General features: G+C 29.7%; 2 protein-coding genes across 3 annotated transcripts; both read left to right on the top strand.

The window, feature by feature from the left end:
• The first annotated feature begins 871 nt into the window (after positions 1 to 871).
• Positions 872 to 5,547, top strand: LOC113853590 (cellulose synthase-like protein B4). The gene is made up of 9 exons (XM_027484040.1): positions 872 to 1,123; positions 1,352 to 1,676; positions 1,976 to 2,101; positions 3,256 to 3,372; positions 3,506 to 3,718; positions 3,852 to 4,054; positions 4,125 to 4,320; positions 4,417 to 4,767; positions 4,863 to 5,547. The coding sequence occupies exons 1-9, from the start codon at positions 933 to 935 to the stop codon at positions 5,406 to 5,408; spliced, it is 2,268 nt and encodes a 755-aa protein (XP_027339841.1). The 5' UTR covers positions 872 to 932; the 3' UTR covers positions 5,409 to 5,547.
• Positions 5,548 to 9,964: 4,417 nt separating this feature from the next.
• On the top strand, positions 9,965 to 20,616 carry LOC113853586 (cellulose synthase-like protein H1). Of its 2 annotated transcripts, none has more exons than XM_027484033.1 (9): positions 9,965 to 10,298; positions 10,501 to 10,828; positions 11,817 to 11,936; positions 12,783 to 12,899; positions 13,311 to 13,523; positions 13,612 to 13,750; positions 18,752 to 18,927; positions 19,058 to 19,408; positions 19,767 to 20,616. In XM_027484033.1, the coding sequence occupies exons 1-9, from the start codon at positions 10,036 to 10,038 to the stop codon at positions 20,310 to 20,312; spliced, it is 2,253 nt and encodes a 750-aa protein (XP_027339834.1). In that variant the 5' UTR covers positions 9,965 to 10,035; the 3' UTR covers positions 20,313 to 20,616. The 2 variants fall into 2 exon arrangements, with proteins under 2 accessions (XP_027339834.1, XP_027339833.1); XM_027484032.1 differs by having other exon boundaries at positions 9,994 to 10,298; positions 10,483 to 10,828; positions 19,767 to 20,554.
• Positions 20,617 to 22,077: the final 1,461 nt, after the last annotated feature.

Consider the following 22,077-nt stretch of genomic DNA (forward strand, 5'->3'; position numbering starts at 1 on the left):
TATTCATGAAAATGTAAGGTCGATAATTACAATTTCTTAGAAGTGAACGCTGCTAATGCTAAGAATTCTACAATCTATCAAGCCTTAATAAATACACCCATGTAGCTTTTTGCTTAAAAGCTTCGTTGTCATCACCTCACGGACGTGTCTTTCTTTTTACCAGAGGAGTGTTAAGATAAATTTCTCAACATATTTTTTGTAATATATTTTTAATTATTAATTAAAATTTATTAAAAATTATCCTTTTTTATAAATTTAATAAAATTTAACTAACAACTAATAATATATTAAAAAAATATGGTGAAAAACATGTTATTAGTATTTTTTTTATTTTCTTTGAACCAACAAAAATAAACTTATATTTAATTAACCTTATAAAACTTTATAATTTTATCAGCTTAACAAAACTTTAAAATTCTTAGGACTCGTCTAATGGACATGATAAAATAACAAGATAACAGTTCAAATTTTGATCCTAAAGATGTTGGATTCGAAATTTTTATTTCATTTACTTCAAAAATAAAATTAGGAAAAAAAAAAGGTAATATCATGAATTCCTTTTCCAAAATTGTCAGTTCTGATAATTTTGTCAGCAATTATTTGTCTACGTATTGTCCTCTTTTCATCAATCCTGACATCACTAGAAGTCAAAATATTTTTGTTCGCTAAATTTTTACTTTTTATATTTTTAAATCGCAATCTGGCCAGTGGCCACTATTCAATGTACTGAAGACTTTTCCTAACAGCTAGCATAGGCACGTTGTTTATAACGAATGCCTTAGAAGGCATGCTTGTAAGCTTGTTCTTTATTAATAATCATTCTCAAAACCCTTAGCTACAGTTCTAGTCTTTTCACAATTTGTTCAACGGAGAACCAAGGATATCTCCCTCTCTATGAAAAAATATGGCTCAAACGCACATTTCAAAGGGTTATGGACATCCTTGTTTTACTACTCCTTCTCATGCTTCTCAGTGTCCGTTTTTTCTCCATCAACACCTTCACTCTTCCATGGTTCCTTGCTTTCTTATGCGAATCTTGGTTCACCTTCACTTGGATTGTCATTCTCAACGCCAAATGGAGTCCTGCAATAACTATAACCCACATAGACCGTCTCATGCAACGGTACGTAACACTGTTAACACAAAGCTATTGAATGCTGAGTCTTGTACTCTTCTACTATTATTAGCTAAAATTCTAGCGGAAGTTTATTTAAACGACGTTTTATAAAATATAAATATAGTTTAACAATTGTTAAATTTATGTTATAAGCTTTTATTTAAAAAATTATTCAATAAAAGCTAATAAAATTATAGTATCATTACTTCAAGATTATATTATTTTTGTAAACAGGTTAGTTGAGGTTCCGCGAGTTGACTTGTTTGTGACAACAGCAGATCCTATACTTGAACCCCCCATCGTCACAGTGAACACAGTGTTGTCTCTTATGGCACTTGATTATCCTACTAACAAGCTTGCTTGCTATGTTTCTGATGATGGTTGTTCTCCTCTTACGTACTATGCCCTTGTGGAAGCCTCCAAATTTGCCAAGCATTGGGTACCCTTTTGTAAGAATTACAACATACAAGTTAGAGCACCTTTTAGATGCTTTTCTGATGTTCCCATTACCAAAAGTGACGAGTCCATGGAATTCATGCTAGAATGGTCTAGAATGAAGGTAAGTATACCACATTATTTCTTAGCATTGATTCAGACACCATATTCGTGTTCAGAAATTATATTTATATGATATTATGTGCTTATTTTTTTATAAATTAAAAATGAAGATAAATAATGTGATAAAAAAAAAAACATTCTTATAAAAATGATATAAATCTTGAATGCAGTTTCCCAAAGCAGAGGAAAAGTGCTGGCTAGGTAGTACAGAGCCAGGAAGAAAAGCAAATAAGGGAAATCTGTGACTCTGTGTAAGGAAATAAGGATGATATTTGTCGTTTGTGTTTTGGTGTTTTGCAGGATATGTATGGTCGTCTGAGCCAAAACATCAAAGATGTGAGCCAAAAACCAACTCCGTTCCCATTGGACGGAGAATTTGCAGATTTCTCAAACGCAGAGCGAAGAAACCATGCAAGCATAATTAAGGTAACAAATATAATAGTAAAAATATCCACGAAATACTTCTATTTAACAAATAAATATTTTTTTTTATTTTTAAATACACAAACAGTATAAATATTTATATAATATTCTTTATCTCTTTATTATCATATTATATTATTTATGTCATTTATTTTTTAATTTTAAATATACACTTGAAGTTTCTTCACCTCTCACATGATACACTTCTTGAAAGTTTCTCCTATTACTCTTTCATCTATCATTTGATAAAAAAATGTATCTTATTTAATTTTAATCTTAACTATCCATTTTAATTATACTATTCAAATGTGCTCCTTTTACACTCTTATTTGTCTAGGTATACATTTTCTACATCAAGATTTAAATAAGTCATATATAAATACAATACTACTAACAAATTACTATTATATACATTGCAAAGTAATAATCAAAAATAGAAAATAACGGAATGATATATTAAATTAAGAAAAAAATTACAATAATTTAAAGAATTAAAAATTATTAGTACAAAAAATAATTTCAAAATATTATTATAATATGATAATAACCATTGTTATTTCCATAGAATAGTGGGAAATATTTGAAATAAAATATAGTTAAAAAAAATTACACTTTATTTCATTATTGTGTGTCACCCTTTACACACACACACACACACATGATCTTATAATTATCAAATTTTAAAGTAAGAATTAAAACTTTAATAAAATACAAAATGAAAAATAAACTAAAAATAACATGATAAAATGATATTTGAAAAATCATATAATATTTTAAAAAAATATTACGAGATTATAAAATAAAAAATCTAAGAAAATGATGTCAGACAAATCAGATCATCCAATTAAAATACAGAATTATTAAATGAAATTTTATTATGTATAAATGATTATCTAAAATCTGTTATGGCATTTATTTTTTAAGTAACCTGTGCTTTTACACGGGTACTACCACTAGTAACAATTAAAAAGCCTCAACTTTTTTATCAACATGTTATTTTGTTTATTCGAAAGTGACTTTCATGTACATCATTCTAGTTATGGTTTTTTTTTTTTTTTTTTTTTTTTTTTTTTTTTTTGCTGTAGTACTAATTCTACCTCGCTTGAAGAGGAACAACAAAGTAACCCAAAAATTTTATTTACATTACTTGTGGGCAGATTATATTGGAGAACAAGGAAGGTCTTTCAGATGAGTTGCCACACTTAGTCTACATATCCAGAGAGAAGAGGCCACAGTATCCACATAATAACAAAGCTGGAGCTATGAATGTATTGGTAATTTTTTTAATGAACATTTAGTCCATGAAACTCTGATTCTCATTTCAAGAAGTTAATGATCCAATCCCTAATTTATTTTCAATTAATGATTCAAAAATCCTTCCTCATCTTTCTTAATTAATATGTGCAGACAAGAGTATCCGGGTTGATGACCGATGCTCCCTTTATGTTGAATGTAGACTGTGACATGTTTGTGAACAATCCAAAAATTGTTTACCACGCTATGTGCATTTTGATGGACTCAGAGATTGGTAAAGAAGTTGCTTTTGTTCAATATTTCCAGCAATTCTATGATGGTTTAAAAAATGACCCTTTTGGAAATCAGTTGGTGGCTGCATTTGAGGTGTGTTTTTTTCTCTACTCTAAATGAAGTTCTCAGTTTACTCTTCAACTGCGCATATTTGTTTATCAAATGCTACAAATTATGTGGACTACAAGCCTTGTAAACAAACATTTTCTTGCTTTGTGTAATGCAGTACATAATACGAGGCATTGCAGGACTTCAAGGACCTTACTATGTAGGAACAAACACCTTCCATAGAAGAAAGGCTATTTATGGGCTTTATCCAAATGAAATTGAAAGCAGCAAAAAAGGTCTTGCCTTAACACAACTTCACTTACTCATGTTTCTTGGTTATTTCAAAATTTCCAATGAGACTCAAAATAAAATACCATACGGGTGAAGTATACATAAGGATATTATTACTAGTTGATTCATGTATGATATGCATAAGACACATAATATTCAGATCTTCTACAGGAAAATTACCAGAGAAGATATTAATGCAACAATTTGGATGTTCAAAGGAGTTTATCAAATCAGCAACTCATGCTGTGCAGGGGAGCGCATATTATGCTAATGATATTAGTCCTTCCAAATTTATTGAGGCCGCAATCCAAGTTGCTAACTGTGGATATGAATATGGCACTAGCTGGGGTAATAAGGTACTTTATAGAAACTCATTTTTCAGCCAAAAGTAACTACCCTTTTTGCAAAATTTGCATGCTGTTAATTAACTTTGATGATGTTGGGAACTTTAGATAGGGTGGTTATATGGATCAGTATCAGAGGATATTCCTACCGGGTTTAACATCCATAGAAAAGGTTGGAGATCAGAGTGTTGTACCCCAGATCCAATTGCCTTCACAGGGTGTGCTCCTAGAGGATTAGTCTCTACAATGATCCAACAAAAAAGATGGGCCTCAGGCGTCACTGTAAGCTTCTTTGGAAAGCACTCTCCTCTTCTGGGCTTCCTTTTTGGTAAGATCCAATTCAGGACATGCTTGTCCTACTTTTGGATTGCCAACTGGGGCATTCGTAGTGTCTTCGAAGTTTGTTATGCTGCTCTACCAGCATATTGTATAATTACCAACACCAATATCTTTCCTAAGGTTAGATCCAATTTTAATGACAAGGTTATACTACATACTACAAAAAATTCAATTGCATTACTTTTTTTTTACTTTTCACTTTGTTTTTATTCCAGGGACTTGGCCTATGGGCTCCTATTGCACTTTTTGTGGTTTATATGGTACATACTCTACTAGAGTATCGATCAATTGGGTTGCCCATAAGACATTGGTGGAACAACCAGAGAATGAGCATAATAAGAACCACAACTGCATGGTTTATTGGAAATTTGGATGGCATGCTCAAGGTTTTTGGGGTATCAGATGCTGTCTTTCAAGTAACACAAAAGGAAAGTTCTGATGCTGATGGAGGGGATGCAGATGATGGAAGGTTCACATTTGATGAGTCCCTAGTTTTTGTGGCAGGAACAACCATTTTACTGGTCCAATTGACAACACTAATCATCTGGATTTTTGGGTTGCAAATGCAAGCTACTAAGAGTGGAAATGGGTCTGGACCAGGGGAGTTGATTTGTGTTATGTATCTATTAGCGTGCTACTGGCAATATTTGAAAGGGTTGTTTGGCAAGGGAAAATACGGGGTTCCATCGTCCACTATATGCAAATCAGCAGTTCTTGCACTTGTCTTTGTGCACTTGTGCAGAAGCACCGCTATTGGTTGATCACTTGATATTGAATTTCTCAGTTAGTTTTGCTCTCATATTTATTTTCTCAACCTTGTGCATTTTTACTTGATTAGTTATTAAACTATTAGATTATTTAGGGTGACAATTAATTTGGAGAATATGATAACTTTCCATAGCTCCAATCCAATTAGTTATTTGTCTCTCTTGCACTTAATCGGCTTTTGTCTCTTTTCTTTTGTCCTTTGGTGTTCATATCATAAATTCATCATAAATTTATAAATATTTTACTAAAAGTAATAATTTTAAAAATATTGGTAAAATAAATGACAGGATTCAGTTTAGTTAGTTTTAAAAATAAAGAGTTTATTTGATTAAAAAGACAACAATTATCCAAACTAAAAAGACAAAAAAAAAAAAAAACAGCTATTATTTTGAAATTTTTAAATAGTCTCAAGTGATCTAAATTTGAAAATTCAGGAGTGTATGAGTATTGGTAATGCATCTCTTCTATAAAAAAAAGTTTATGCAAAATTTGTTTATATAATTTATGTGACTTAAATTAATAAATAACATTATCATTATTATAAATATAAATAATCATATAAAATATAAATTTATAATTATTAATTAAAAATAATAACAGATGATAAATTTTTTGTTAATTTCAATTTTTAGAGTTGAAAATAAACAGTTAATAATAATAAATTTTTATCAAAAAATAATTTATGGACAAGAATGAATGTACATTCATCACCTCATTTTCACTCAGACTTGTCAGTGTTTCTAATTCACTGTGTCAATTTTGGATTGTGTCATTTTTAATTATTTCTGTGTCCATGGGAATGAATTGTTGCTTTCTTGTCCGGAATTAGATTTCTAGAATTTTTTAAAAAATAAATTAAAATTTGTTTAAATGGATTATATAAAAATATAAATAATTATGTTAAATTAACTTAATTAGCTTAAGTAAATTTTTTTATTTCTTTTTTTCTTTTTATCTCTTTCATATCATATTTCAAAAGTTATAACTCTTCTTCTTGCTTACTCTCTCCTGCTTATCAAAATCCTTTAACACCTTATCATTAATTTTTCTAATCATTTAAATGAAATTATAGTTAGAATCTTAGCATCAACTATTTGAACAAATCTTATTTAAATTATTTTTATTTACTTATAATAAACTGTGTCTTCAATTCTAACTTTTAGTATTGATTACAATAATTTTCTTCGTAATTTCTATCAAACTTATTAAAACTTTTAAATAATAACCCTTTTTCTTATGCTCTTTAATCATTTTTTTATAAATAAGTGTAAAATTTTAGTTTTTTAAGTCAATCATATAATTAACAGTGAATTTTTTAATATTTTATATAAAATTCACTTAAGCTAATTAAATTTATTTAAATTAATTTTATATAATTTTTCATTATTTTAGCATGATTCTCTTAATAAAACTCAATTGGTTTATAAAAAAATATAACTAAACGTCTAATTTTTATCATAATAAAAGAGAATCTGAATCATACTATAATTTGATATGTCAATTCTTAAAATAAATTTTTTGAAAATTTATTAAAAAATATTATATTATAATAATTATTTTTAAACTTTTCGTCAAATTAGGTATATAAGCTTATATTTAATATTTTGATAAGATACATATCGACTGAATGATAAAAAAAAAATTAAAATTATTATAGAATGTTAACCAAGTAATTTATATATTAAATAAAATGGTTTAAATATTTTATCATTAAAAATAATTTAAAAAATTATTTATTATATTCAACTCTAATATTAATCATTCATAATTCATCTCATATTTTAATTCCACTTAAAATATCTTCTCATTATTGATTTAATATTTTAGAAAATTTTAAATTTTTTCGTCCAAATACCACATTAAAAATTTTACAATAATAGCGAGAACTTTAAAAATATTGGTTAAAATTTTTTTTATTAAAAATATTATTGATATATCTTAAAATGATTATAAGAAATCGATCATGAATCAAATAATTTTAAAATTTTGACTTTAATAAAAAATTAAATTTATGTTAGATTATTTATGCTTAGACATCTTTAGTTAGAAGTGATAATTTGACCTGAGTCAAAATATGGTCTGAGGCTACGTTTTATTAGATACACTTTAACTAAAAATATGTTGATATGAGAGTGAGTCTCTATGTAAGGATATAACTTGGAGTTGAATTTTAAAACAGAATGAAGGAAAGACAAATACCTTTTTAAAAGTAAAAGAATTATATAGCTTTCATTAAAATATAAAATAATGCAATAAACTTACATGATTTTAGATAATATTTATTATAATTAAAAATGGTTTTCCACTCCTTTCTTTTCTACCACAACTTTTCAACATACGATCGATGAATGTGTTGAACTGAAGGAGGGTCTAATAGTGTGTACGTGCTGTAAAGCGTGACTTTTGGCTCGGAAGATGTTTATGTGCAAACATTTATAGTGAACATTTGTTTGGTTGAAATTACTTGAAGAATAATGGCTTGTTTTTAAAAAAATTTAAAGTTAAAAGGTTTTAAAAACTAAATTATACTAAATACTTTTATGGTGATGTCAAACGTCAATTCATGGATAAATTCTATTATAGATTTATTATGTATTTGAATTTTGATTTAAATTTTACAAATTTAAATTTGAAGAGTATAATGTATATTATTAATGACAGATCTATATTCATTATTAGAGGCTAATAACACCTATATTAACAAAGCTATATATGAGAATGGAAAATAGAAAAATAAGGAAAGTAAGGAGCTATTTAGTTTTTAAATACAAAATTTTCACTTTATTTTTATTAATTTTTAATTTTAAAGAATAGTAAAACATAAAAAAAAATTATTATTTTTTACAAATATTTGAAAATAAAAAATAGAATAAAAGCAAAGTTAGATTTTGTAATCACGTAAAATTGATTGAAAGTAACAAGGACGTTAATTAGTAACGTAAACAAAGTTTCTACTTCTTGAAAATGAAAGAGGTTGATGATGAGAAACACGACCATCAACCTTTTGGAAGATTATCGTAGTCATATTTTCACTTATCAGGTAACGAAGAAAACAAAGTTGACAGATATGTTGTAATAACTACAAACCTGTAAGAAATAACGCAAAACTATAAATGATAACTAAATGGGTATTTTGAACATTCAGTATTGTTATAAAATCCCCACACGCTATTCATTCTCTTGGTCAAAATTTGTGAAACACGACTCAATATATTTGGCATATATTTTATGTAGTTTGTTTCTAATTTCTTAGAAAATATTTAACTAAACTTAATGCTAACAAATATCAGAACAGATAACCATTTTTGTTAAATAACTTTGCAAGTCTTTTCATTTTTTATAAAAATTTAAAGTAAATCAACTTTATAAATTAATCTTTATATTTCAAAAGCATATTTCAATTAGATTCTTGTAGAGTTGTAGGAAACTTACAGTAGATTCAGATATTATATATATAAATTACTGAGACTTATTTGTAATTTTCATGTCCGTATTTTGAAAAAAATGAAAGAAAACCCTAGTATTTGGGTTATTGAAAATAGCTTTAACAATTTCAATTTATAGGTTCTTGTAATTTTTTAAAAAATTACCTTAAAATTTATAACTTTTTTCCTACATTAATGTATTTGTCCACGTAATGGAAAAAAAAAGAGAAAAAAAAATCAAATATGGTATGTGATTTTGGGGCGTGAAACAATCAAATATTATAATATAAAGAGAAGAAAAATAATATTATTAAAATTGGGGGAGAAAAAAAGAAATATTAAAAATTTGAGTTTAATTTATTCTTAAAAATTAGGTAAAAGAAAAAAGTTAGTACATTAATATAAAATTATTTATCCTAGCTACCTCTATATTATTGCTTGTTAGAATCAAAGTAAATAGGTCGATTCAATTAGTTGATCTGTGAGTTAGTGAAGTAAATAGTTCAATATCAAAAGAGAAATGTTAAATAGTGCAAAACGGTAGAATACGAAAATTTACGAAAGTGTCATGACTTTAATTCCATATGTTTTTGTTAAACTCGGAATCTTAAGGAAAGATCATAAGCAATTAATAATTAATAATAATTTATAAAATAATTATTATATTTTATAGTTTTAATATAATAAATGTGTATTTTTTATGAAAAGCTTGATTTTTATAAATATTTAAACTCAGTATGTGATTAACAGAACCTAATTTTATTGACAAATAAAACTTATTCTCTCTCTCGCTCTTTTTGGTTTAGCATCACTCATTAACAAAGACGAGTCAAGTTAGTCAAAGTCAAAATCAGAAAAGAATTAATTGAGACAGAAAATGGGTTTGAATTGGTCATTGCATAAAAAAAATTATTATTTTTTATTTTTATTTTTTAAAAATAAATAAATAAAAACGCATACATAATTTTATACTATTTTATTATTTAATATATTATATAATATTAAAAATATAAATTTATTATTACCAGTCTAGTTCTAATTCAATTACAATTAAACTAATAAATTATAAACTAATACCATTCAACATCAGGTCTTAGAAAGTCCACGAAGCGTGGAGAGTAAGTGGTGATAATATAAACAGAAAGATTTGTGTTATTGACAGATTCGTAGTTTTGAGTTTTCATTTGTTTTGAAGATGAATATGGCGAATGAAAACACTCTTCCTCTCTACGATAAAATTTGGGTGAAGCACACCGTTTCAAGGGTGTTTGATTCCCTCACTTTGCTCCTTCTCCTCTCGCTTCTTGGTTACCGCGTTTTCTCTCGTGACAACCATAGCTTCCCCTGGTTTGTAGCTTTCATATGCGAGTCATGGTTCACTTTAACTTGGATTATCGTCATCAGCACCAAATGGACTCCAGCATTTACCAAATCCTACATACACCGTCTCTTGCCCCGGTATCTTCCTATGCCTTAATCAGTATTCATAATATTGCTTGCCTAATTAATCATGCAACTAGCCTAAGTTGTATTTTATAATGCCTAATTAATCACTGCATTTTACGTCCGTTTCTTCTATAAACAAATCAAAATATTGGTTGCTTAATTTTTTTTTTATTGCATAATTAATGCTACCTAATAGATTCATTTTTTTCAATAGCGTACCTGACCTTCCCCCAGTGGATTTATTTGTGACAACGGCTGACCCAGGGCTTGAACCACCCATTATCACAATCAACACTGTGTTGTCTCTGTTGGCACTTGATTATCCAGCTAACAAGCTAGCTTGCTATGTTTCTGATGATGGATGCTCCCCTCTTACCTTCTTTGCGCTTGTTGAAGCCTCTAAATTTGCTAAGCTTTGGGTACCTTTCTGTAAGAAGTACGATATACAAGTTAGAGCACCCTTCAGATACTTCTCTAATGACACTATTGCTAACAAAGGTGGAGAGTCATCGGAATTTATTCAAGAATCGTTAAGAATGAAGGTAATTTTATACTATATATTTTCCACATCGTCTATTCATAATCGAAGGTAATTAAGTGCTTAGACATGCATCGTGCGTATTAGATTATGCAAACTCAATTTCGTTCGAACTTGATTTTGTTGAGAAATGAATTTATGATTAAGTAGTGATTTATATGTTTAGAAATTGTTATATCAAAATTAATATTATTAGACTCTATTTATGAATGTCTAGATGATATCAAAGTAAAATTGTGATAATAAGCACCCCGTTAAAGTTGCTGATAGTTTTCTTCTCAAATTGTTAAACAATTCACACAATTTCCAACAATTTTTTGCATCCTCAAACGTCCCATCTCAATTTGCAGAGCCTATCCAAACGTGTCCACAACTTGCCCAACTTAATATCCATCGAATAATGTTTAATATACACTCTTTTATTATCTTTATATATTGAGATAAAAATAAATAAATAAATAATGTGATAGAAAATATATAAGGAAATATTAAATGAATATTAATATTATTTAGATGTTTATAAATTAAATTTAATATTCTCTCTGCCACCAATGAAACAAATTTCAGCCAGAGTACGGCTGTGAACAATTTGCCTTTTTGAGTGTGGCTAAGAAATATAGAAAATAATTTTTCATGCAAAGATGAGAAAAGGTGCATCAACTTTTAAAACTAGATCACAATAATAATTAAAGTAATTAAAAAGTCTATTTATTTTGAAATGAAATAAATTTAACTTACTAGACCATAATATAAATTAATAAAAATATACTCTTATATAAACTTTAAAAAAAATCCATTTTAAATATTTTCTCATAAAGATAAAGAACATATTCCAATTTTTTTTTAAACTGTATGATATTATCTTTTATTTTTAAAATTATTATATAGTCATTATAATTTGTAATATATTTTTGAAGTTTATTTGAAAAAAAAACGCAAGCAAACAAACCTTACCCGTTTTTTTGTCAACATTTTGTTGTCTGTTTGTGCAGGAAAAGTATGAGCAGCTAACTCGTGAAATTGAAAACGCAGCACGACAGTCAGTTCCACTTGTCGGAGAATTCGCTTTTTTCTCAAATACAAATCTGGGAAATCATCCAACCATAATTAAGGTACGCCAATTATTATTAATGCAGTAAATCATCATACAGTATAAATAATTAAGGAAAAAACCATTTGATTTTTCAGTTTCAAATGTTTTTTCTGCTAAAAAAACGCCTAGTCTTCTGAAATGTTGTCTAATCTTGATCCAATCAAATAATTCCTGAATCGGGTGGACCACATAAAACCATATAAGACCAATTTAATGCAAGTTTGATTTAAAAGTAAATATAATTGATTTTAATAAATTTAATTTTAAGTCTTTAAATACAATTCATGAAATGTATATTTAATTAATTTGAATTATAATTTTTTTATATATAAAAAATAATTTTCTTAAACTTTTTATAAAGAATGCGATTAAGAAAAAAAATCACTGTTTAAGGGCCTGTGGAGGATATTTGTCATTCATAAGTTTTAAATTTATAAAACTCTTACCATTTTTAATTTTATATTTTAGATTCAATTCATTTTATTTTAAAATTTCAACATCAAAAGTTGAATTAAATCAAGCTAATTATTCATCACTTTCTCATTGAACTTGACTAGTGACTACAATGGTCGACTAATAAGAACAAGTTGCAGCAACAGCTGTGATGGGGTGGGACGGATGAATGCCAATGCAGTCCTGTAATGGTGCATGATACACATTTTGATATTTTTCATTTTTCAAAAAAATTTTGTTATTCGCGCGGCTGTGAAAAATTGAGAAGAGGCTTTACCTTAATTTGTTAAAATAAAACAATTTATGAGTAAATAACCTTACGTTAACATTATAATCTGAATCTGAACTGATCAATATAGATTGCTTTTTTAAAAGGGAATACAGCATCGAAAATATTTTTGTGTTTTGGTAGGTAATATGGGAGAACAAGGAAGGTCATTCAGATGGGTTACCACACTTAATCTACGTATCTAGAGAGAAGAAGCCCGAACATCCACATAATTTCAAAGCTGGTGCTATGAATGTGTTGGTAAGTTTCTTCTCTTCTTAATTCATGGAATTTTTACTTCTTCTCTAACAATTAATTCTTACGTAACTTAATTAACATTAAAAATATAGGATGAATGTAAAACAAAGTTCTGAGAGTACTATAAAAAAATATTTATATGTCATAATTTTAATGTATTTCGGCATAGTTTTTAATAAAAATACATTTCTAAGTTTTTATCTAATAATTTTCAAGACACGAATTTACAAGCCTTCAAATATAAGTAAAGTGAAAGATAATGATAACTTGAAGTCTCGCAATTAAAGTGGGACATGTTTAACAGAGTTGACAGATCTCTTGTTTCACCATATATGTCAGTCCCACATGACCCCAAATTATTACTGTAACTTGTCCTTCTGATCCCAAATTTACCGTGATTTGTATCATGAACAGACAAGAGTCTCTGGGTTGATGACAAATGCTCCCTTTATCCTGAACGTAGATTGTGACATGTATGTGAATAATCCAAAGATTGCACTGCACGCCCTGTGCATTTTATTAGATTCAAAGGGAGAAAAAGAAGTTGCATTTGCCCAATGTATCCAGCAATTCTACGATGGACTAAAGGATGATCCTTTAGGAAATCAGCTTGTGGCTGCTTTTACGGTGCGTCAAGAAAGCTATCAAAGTGTTTTTAACCATTTCAAGTACTAATAAGCGGTGTGTAAAGTTTTTCATGTTTTGTCTAATGCAGTACATGGGAGGTGGATTAGCAGGAATGCAAGGGATATTTTATGTGGGAACAAATTGTTTCCATAGAAGAAAAGTAATTTACGGTCTTTCTCCAGATCAGAATATTCAAAATGGAAGGAACGATCTTCATGTTACCAACGGTACTGTAGAATCACTATTATCCTTATGAAGATGGTTTGTTTAAGTTATTTCGTGGGATATATAAGTTTATGTTAAGTGGACTAATAAATTTAGTCTATGAAAATTAAGTAAAATTAATATAGGAGTTTAATGCAATGTTTTAACTCTATTAGTCTACTTAGAACAAAATTATTTAGACAATGGGATAACTTGGACAAACTCTTGAGATTATTTCAAACGTGCTAGAGCAAAGTATGATACTTCCTCAATTTTAATTTCAAAAGATTAGCCATTAGGGTTTTGTAAAATGATTAAGAAAGTTATCAAATACCTTTAACTTTAGAGATATATAACTATATTTATTTAAACTACCATCTTTCGGTATATATATGTTGAAGCTGTACTTTAGTTGCTGCTGATTTCATCCATGCTAGCATTTATTAGCTGTCTTTTGTTTTTAAATAAATTTGATGTTTTACTTAGTGTTGTTTGAATGATTCAAATAACTTAGTCAGCACGTTTCAAATTTTTAAGAAGTGGTTAAACGTGTAAACGTAACTCATGTGTAGTTGCTATTTTCACGTACTTTCAGTTTTAGAGCTTCAGCTGTATTTAAAGTCTTCATTAGTTCAATAATAAAATATGACTTTACACAGCAATTTCATTCTTATGAATCTTTCTTTTCCTTTAAATATCCAACAAATTTGGTATCTAGAGCCCTCTTCTTTAAGGGACCTGTGAAACAATATTCTATCTTGTTTTTTCTCTATCAATGGATGTTGAAACACCATTCACGGCATTGGCTCCACCAGTGTTTGATGGCGAAGGTTATCATGTGTGGGCAGCGAAGATGGAAGCCTATCTAGAGGCAAACAATTTATGGGAAGCTGTGGAGGAGGATTATGAACTTCTCCCCTTACCTGCAAATCCAACAATGGCGCAGATCAAGTCTCATAAGGAGAAGAAATCAAGAAAATCCAAGGCGAGAGCTTCATTATTTGCTGCTGTTTCTTCTGATATTTTCTCAGGATCATGGCGATGAAATCAGCGTTTGAAGTTTGGAATTTCTTGAAAGGGGAGTATGAAGGAGATGAAAGAATTAAAGGAATGAAAGTTCTAAATCTGATCAGGGAGTTTGAGGTCCAACACATGAAGGAATCGGAGACGGTGAAGGAATATTTTGACAAACTGCTCAAAATAGCAAATCACGTAAGATTACTTGGATCTGATTTTCCTGATTCTAGAATAGTTCAAAAAGTTCTTGTCACCATTCCTGAGAGGTTTGAAACTACTATTGCCTCCTTGGAAAACTCTAAAGATCTGTCGAAAATTAGTTTGGCAGCATTGATGAATGCATTGCAGGCACAAGAACAGAGAAGGATGATGAGGTCCGAAGGGTCTGTCGAAGGTGCATTAGCTGCAAAGGCTAGCTCGAGTTATGGGGGAAAAGCAAAGAAATTTGAAAGCTATAAGAAAGCAAATTCAAGTTTTGATTCTCCAACAAAGTCTTATTTCTCTCCATGTAAACATTGTGGAAGAGAAAATCATCCACCGTGGAAGTGTTGGAGAAAACCAGACCAGCAATGTGAAAAATGCTTGAAAATGGGGCATCATCAAAAAATCTGCAAAAGCAACAGTCAACAAAAGACGGTGACACAAGAGAATGTGCAACAAAAGAATGTTGCTCAAGTTGCTAATGAAGAAGAGGAGCAGCTTTTTGTAGCCACCTGCTTTGCAGCCTCTAATTCAAATGAGAAGTGGCTAATTGACAGCGGTTGCACTAATCATATGACATTTGATCGTGATCTCTTCAAGGAATTGGATACTTCCATTGTTTCTAAAGTGACGATTGGCAATGGAAAAAAAATTGCAGTCAAAGGAAAAGGAACAGTGGCAATTGAAAGTATTTCAGTTACAAAATTTATCAAAGATGTTTTATTTGTGCCTAATATCAGTCAAAATTTGTTGAGTGTTGGCCAGTTGATTCAAAAAGGTTTCAAAGTTATATTTGAAAGTAATGAATGTTTGATCAAAGATGCGAATGATAATGATGTATTCAAAGTTAAAATGAATGGAAAAAGTTTTGCACTTGATCCATTGGAGGAGGAGCAAGCAGCGTTTCCTGCAGCAAAAGCCCATTCAAAAATTTGGCACAAGAGGCTTGGACACTTCAATCAGAAAGCTATTGTCAACTTGCAGAGAATGGAATTGGTTCAAGGTCTCCCTTGTCTTGAATCTGAAATTCCAAACTGTCAAGTTTGTCAACAAGGAAAGCAATCAAGACTTCCATTCAAGCAATCAACCTGGAGAGCTACTGAGAAACTGCAATTGATTCATACAGATGTGGCTGGACCTCACAGCACAACATCTCTCAATGGCAGCAGGTATTTTTTGACATTTATTGATGACTTCTCCAGAATGTGTTGGATCTATTTTCTTAAATTCAAATCAGATGTTGCTGGTGTTTTTTGGAAATTCAAGCAATGGATTGAAACACAAAGTGGTCACAAAATCCAAGTCTTAAGATCTGACAATGGCAAGGAGTACACTTGCAATCAATTTAACCAATTTTGTGAAGAAGCAGGGATAGAACATCAACTCACTGCTCCATACACTCCACAACAGAATGGAGTCAGCGAGAGAAAGAACCGCACCATAATGGAGATGGCGAGATGTTTGATGTTTGAGAAGAATTTGCCAAAAGAGTACTGGGCAGAGGCCGCACATACGGCCGTATTCCTTCTTAATCGACTTCCTACCAAAGCTGTCGTAAAAAAAAACTTCATATGAAGCCTGGTATGGTTTCAAACCCTCTTTAACAAATCTCAAAGTATTCGGTTGCTTATGTTTTGTTTATGTTCCCTATACAAAACGGGATAAGTTGGATAAAAAGGCAGAAGCTGGAATCTTTGTCGGGTACAGCTTGGTCTCTAAAGCTTACAGAATTTTCCAACCAAACACTAAGAAAATTTTGATCAGTAGAGATGTGCATTTTATGGAGAATGATGAGTGGGATTGGGATAAAAAACAAGGAGTTGAATGTCTTGGTCAAGTTTCAAAAAATCAACTTGATGAAGATGAGTTGGTTGATGACATCCCAACTAGAGGTATGCGATCACTTTCTGATATTTATCAAAGATGCAATGTTGCAGTGCTTGAACCAACAGATTTTTGGGAAGCAGAAAAGGATCCGAAATGGGTTACAGCAATGAAAGAAGAGTTGTTAATGATTAAAAAAAATGAAACATGGAGGCTAGTGAAAAGACCCAAAAATAGAAAAGTGATTGGAGTGAAGTGGGTATTTAGAACCAAGTTGAATCCTAATGGTTCAGTCAACAAGCATAAAGCTAGGCTTGTTGTAAAAGGTTATGCTCAAATTTTTGGTGTTGATTTTTTTGACACATTTGCTCCTGTTGCCAGATTAGACACAATCAGGTTGTTACTTGCAATAGCTGCACAAAAGAATTGGAAAGTATATCAACTTGATGTCAAGTCAGCATTCCTAAATGGTTTTTTGGAGGAGGAGATTTATGTTGAGCAACCGGAAGGCTTCCTTGTGAAAGGGCAAGAAGATGATGTGTACTTGCTCAAAAAGGCTTTGTATGGTCTGAAACAGGCCCCAAGAGCATGGTACAGCAGAATTGATGAGTATTTGATGAAACTGGGTTTCAACAGAAGTCTTAATGAAGCTACCCTATACATTAAAGGTGATGAAATCAATTTTGTTGCTGTTTCATTGTATGTGGATGATCTACTGGTCACTGGAAGTAATGAAGAGATGGTGAAAATGTTCAAAGAAGATATGAAACAAAGTTTTGAGATGACAGATTTGGGAGAAATGGCATATTTTTTGGGAATGGAAATAAAGCAGAAATCTGGAAAAGTGTTCATCTGTCAACAGAAATATGCGAAGGAAATCCTAAAAAAATTTAAAATGAATGAATGCAAGATAGTAGACACTCCAATGTGCCAGAAGGAGAAGTTGAGCAAAGAAGATGAAGCTGAACAAATTGATGAAACTTTCTACAGAAGTCTAGTTGGTTGTTTAATGTACTTGACAGCTACTAGGCCTGATATCTTACATTCAGTAAGTCGACTATCTAGATTTACAAATTGTGCAACTGAAACTCATCTTACTACTGCTAAAAGAGTCCTGCGATATGTGAAAGGGACTTTGAGTTTTGGAATTAAATTTTGCAAAAGTCAGAACTGTGTTTTACAAGGATATTCCGATAGTGATTGGGGAGGCTCTCTTGATGATTTGAAGAGCACTTCAGGATACTGTTTCTTGCTTGGTTCAAGTGTATTCTCATGGAGCTGTAAAAAGCAAGATACAGTGGCACAGTCTACGGCTGAAGCTGAATTGGTTGCTGCTAATGCTACTGTGAATCAAGCCTTATGGCTAAAAAAAGTGTTCGTAGATTTGAAAATGAAGCAAGAGGGATGTACTGAAGTGTTTGTTGATAATCAAGCTGCTATTTCGATTTCAAACAATCCTGTTTTTCATGGAAAAATCAAGCATTTCAACATCAAATTGTTTTTCCTTCGAGAAGTGCAGAAGGAAGGTACAGTTTGCTTGACATATTGCAAAACTGAATTGCAACTAGCCGATATATTCACAAAGCCTTTACCGAGAAGCAAGTTTGAATTTCTTAGAGAAAAACTTGGGATTTGCAGCAACCAAAGTAAGGAGGAGTGTTGAAGCTGTACTTTAGTTGCTGCTGATTTCATCCATGCTAGCATTTATTAGCTGTCTTTTGTTTTTAAATAAATTTGATGTTTTACTTAGTGTTGTTTGAATGATTCAAATAACTTAGTCAGCACGTTTCAGATTTTTAGGAAGTGGTTAAACGTGTAAACGTAACTCATGTGTAGTTGCTATTTTCACGTACTTTCAATTTTAGAGCTTCAGCTGTATTTAAAGTCTTCATTAGTTCAATAATAAAATATGACTTTACACAACAATTTTATTCTTATAAATCTTTCTTTTTCTTTAAATATCCAACAATATATTTATGCAGGGAAATTATTAGAAAAGGAAAAAATATTTGGAACTTCAAAAGGGTTTGTGGAATCAGCTGCTGATGCTTTGGAAGGGAAGACATTTAGTTCCAATAATGACCTTTGCAACTCTCTTGAGGCAGCGAAAGAAGTTGCGAGTTGTGGATATGAATACGGCACTGCTTGGGGGACACAGGTGAGCAAGAAAGACAGTATATCGATAAATTGGTAGCGAAAACACACACACACACACACAGTATTAGTATGTTATGTTTTTTTGGTCAATTGTCATTAGTTAGTTGACTTATGAGACTTGCGAATGTTAGGTGGGTTGGGCCTATGGATCAACTTCAGAAGATTTACTTACTGGACTAAAGATCCACAAAAAAGGTTGGAGATCTGAAGTGTGTTCACCAGACCCAATAGCCTTCATGGGCTGCTCACCGCAAGATATCCTAGGAGTAATAGGCCAGCAAAAGAGATGGGCCTCAGGGTTGGTTGATATCCTCCTAAGCAAGCACTGTCCTATTTTTTGCACCCTATTTGGTAAGCTCCAATTCAGAGAGTGCTTGGGCTATCTTTGGGTCAGTAGTTGGGCTTTACGATCTGTCCCAGAAATATGTTATGCTGCTCTCCCTGCCTATTGCATCTTTACCAATTCCAGCTTCTTGCCTAAGGTGAGCACAAACAAAGCTTCACAATCCCTTTATTTAACTTCAACCTTTTCCGGTCTACATTGTGTTTCTATTTATAATTATAAAGTAGAAAAGTTCAATCTAACAATAATTATAATTCAGAAAAAAAGTTTAAACACAGTACAATGAATATTGTTCATGTTGTTTTTCAATCAAAGTTAAAACTTTATATTAATAATATGTATAATAAAAATTTGCATTTTAGGTCAGGGCACTACCAAAGTAATACTGTTAACATTGAATAACAATATCAACTATGTAACTAAGTTTTGTCTTTACAATTCTAATGCACGTTTTTCAGCGCTTTTAATAGTGTATAATGTTAATGATGATCCAACAGGAACGCAACCTATGGATCCCTGCTTCTCTATTCATGATCTACAACATATCTACTCTATTGGAATACTTGAAAATGGGGATTTCGATTAGAACATGGTGGAACAACCAAAGGATGGCACGAATAACAACCATGAATACTTGGTTTTTTGGATTATTGTCCATCATACTTAAGCGGTTGAGGATATCTGACACAGTCTTTGTTGTAACTAGGAAAGACCAAGCATCTTTTAGTGAGGGCACTAATGAAAATGCTGGTAGGTTCATTTTCGATGAGTCTCCAACTTTTATACTTGGAACCACCATTTTGCTTGTTCAACTTACAGCGTTGCTTATCTATTGTTTGGGATTGCAACCCCCGGTTAGAAGTGGGCATGGATCAGGTGTAGGTGAAGTGTTATGTAGTGCATATTTGGTTGCATGCTATTGGCCATTTTTGAAAGGTTTGTTCCAGAAAGGAAAGTATGGGATTCCCTTATCCACAATATGCAAGTCAACAGTGTTGGCTTTTATTTTTGTGCACTTCTGTAAAAGTGCCATTAGGGGTTGATCATGGAATTCATTTAGTGGGCTTTAATGTATTCTGCTACATTAATTTGTTTTCATTTATGTTTCCATAGTGAAAAATTAGCTATTGAAACACATCAGAGTTCTGAAGTATGGAACATTTTCTTACGAGAGACGTGCATCGCTTGCACAACATATAACGTGTCATCTACAAGATTGTTTTGCTCACGTAATTACGAGCTAACATATGTAATTTGGTTCACATAATTTAAAGCTAGAAATATTACGTAAAGTCTTGGAGTTTTATGATAAATGTCTTAAAGGATTTACCCTAGTCCCAATTCATTGCATAATTACTTTCCATGCCTTTTATTTCTGAATATCTATATGCTTTAATTAAAATTTTAGTTTGTCTAAATTTTTATTTTTTTTATTAAATCTCGCATTTTTAATTATTTAAAATGAATTTTTATAGAATAATTTTCTTTATCAAATGATCTTCTTATAACTTCTGTTTTTTTGTTTGATCCGCTTAATAAAGAGAATAAATAAAAACTATGATATATATAAAAAGTAGCAAAAAAGATTATACGATAATAAAAAAAAGTTTTATAGAGAATTATTTAAATTTTAAAAGAGAGACAAAAAAAATTACAACTTTTAAGGAGTTTAAATAAGACTACACCAATTTATAAATTTAAAATAGGGTTTCCATTTCAAATTGATGATTGCTGTATATCAAAACAAAAAAATTGATGATTGCTGTCCTATTTCATGCAATTCCCATTTTTTAATGTACTTTATTATCGGGTGTCCTCACTGTGGATATATTTTTTTAAAACAACAATATTATTAAAATATATTAATCTTATTTTTTAAAATTTTAATTTTTTATTAGAAAATATTTATTAAATCGACAGTGTAAAATTATAAAAAAACATTATTTTTTAATAATTTACTATTTTATCTATTTGAATTTAATTCTAAAAATTTAGGTTAAAAATTATTTTCTTAATAAAATATTACTAATTATAACTTTAAAAACATGAAATATAGAAATAAAAATATTAAATATATATAAATAATAATAATAATAATAATAATAATTTCTTAAAAAAACTTAAATTTCTTAACTAATATTGTCATGCACTAGTTAGTAAATTAAAAAATGACATAAATAAATAAAATTATAAATTCTATCCAGTAAAAATAATTTTTATTTTAGAAAAAATTTATTACATATAATTATTATTTTATCATATAATATAATATAAATTTGAATTTTATTTTGAAAAAAATAATGATGATATTGCTTAATCAAGTATGTAGGACATGAATCAATCACCTATTAGCTTAAAAAATTGCATTAAATATGGAATTTTATAAAAAAAGAAATTTATAAATTAATTAATATGTTTATTATATATTTTTTGTTAAAAAATTATTCTTCTATTGAATATAATATTTGATTGTGTCGTCAATATTTAATATTAAATTAATTATATATTATATTTAATGAATACAACATTAAATGCTAACGCGTATTCAGTCCTTTTTCATATTTATACTTAGTAATAAAATATTTAATAATTTATATTACTTTAAAAAGTTATTATTTTTTAATATATACCATGTATTTCTTTTATGGTAGCATTCATATTGTTAAAATAATTTATTATATATATAATTATTTAAATTTATTAATACATATACATACATACATATATATATATATATATATATATTAAAATAAAACACATGTACGCCATTAACTATATTTTATATAATTTATAAAAAAATTTAATATA

Source organism: Abrus precatorius, unplaced genomic scaffold (assembly GCF_003935025.1).
Source record: "Abrus precatorius isolate BTA unplaced genomic scaffold, Abrus_2018 Scaffold11, whole genome shotgun sequence".
Classification (NCBI taxonomy): Eukaryota; Viridiplantae; Streptophyta; class Magnoliopsida; order Fabales; family Fabaceae; genus Abrus; species Abrus precatorius.

What these genes read in the sequence shown, in the direction of transcription:
- LOC113853590 (XM_027484040.1), top strand. Translation starts at nt 933, where the DNA reads ATGGACATCCTTGTTTTACTACTCCTTCTCATGCTTCTCAGTGTCCGT. An exon ending in ATAGACCGTCTCATGCAACG is followed by an intron (nt 1,124 to 1,351) that starts GTACGTAACACT and finishes TTTTGTAAACAG; the next exon opens with GTTAGTTGAGGTTCCGCGAG. An exon ending in AGTTGGTGGCTGCATTTGAG is followed by an intron (nt 3,719 to 3,851) that starts GTGTGTTTTTTT and finishes TGTGTAATGCAG; the next exon opens with TACATAATACGAGGCATTGC.
- LOC113853586 (XM_027484032.1), top strand. Translation starts at nt 10,036, where the DNA reads ATGAATATGGCGAATGAAAACACTCTTCCTCTCTACGATAAAATTTGG. An exon ending in GCACTGCTTGGGGGACACAG is followed by an intron (nt 18,928 to 19,057) that starts GTGAGCAAGAAA and finishes TGCGAATGTTAG; the next exon opens with GTGGGTTGGGCCTATGGATC. An exon ending in ATTCCAGCTTCTTGCCTAAG is followed by an intron (nt 19,409 to 19,766) that starts GTGAGCACAAAC and finishes ATGATCCAACAG; the next exon opens with GAACGCAACCTATGGATCCC.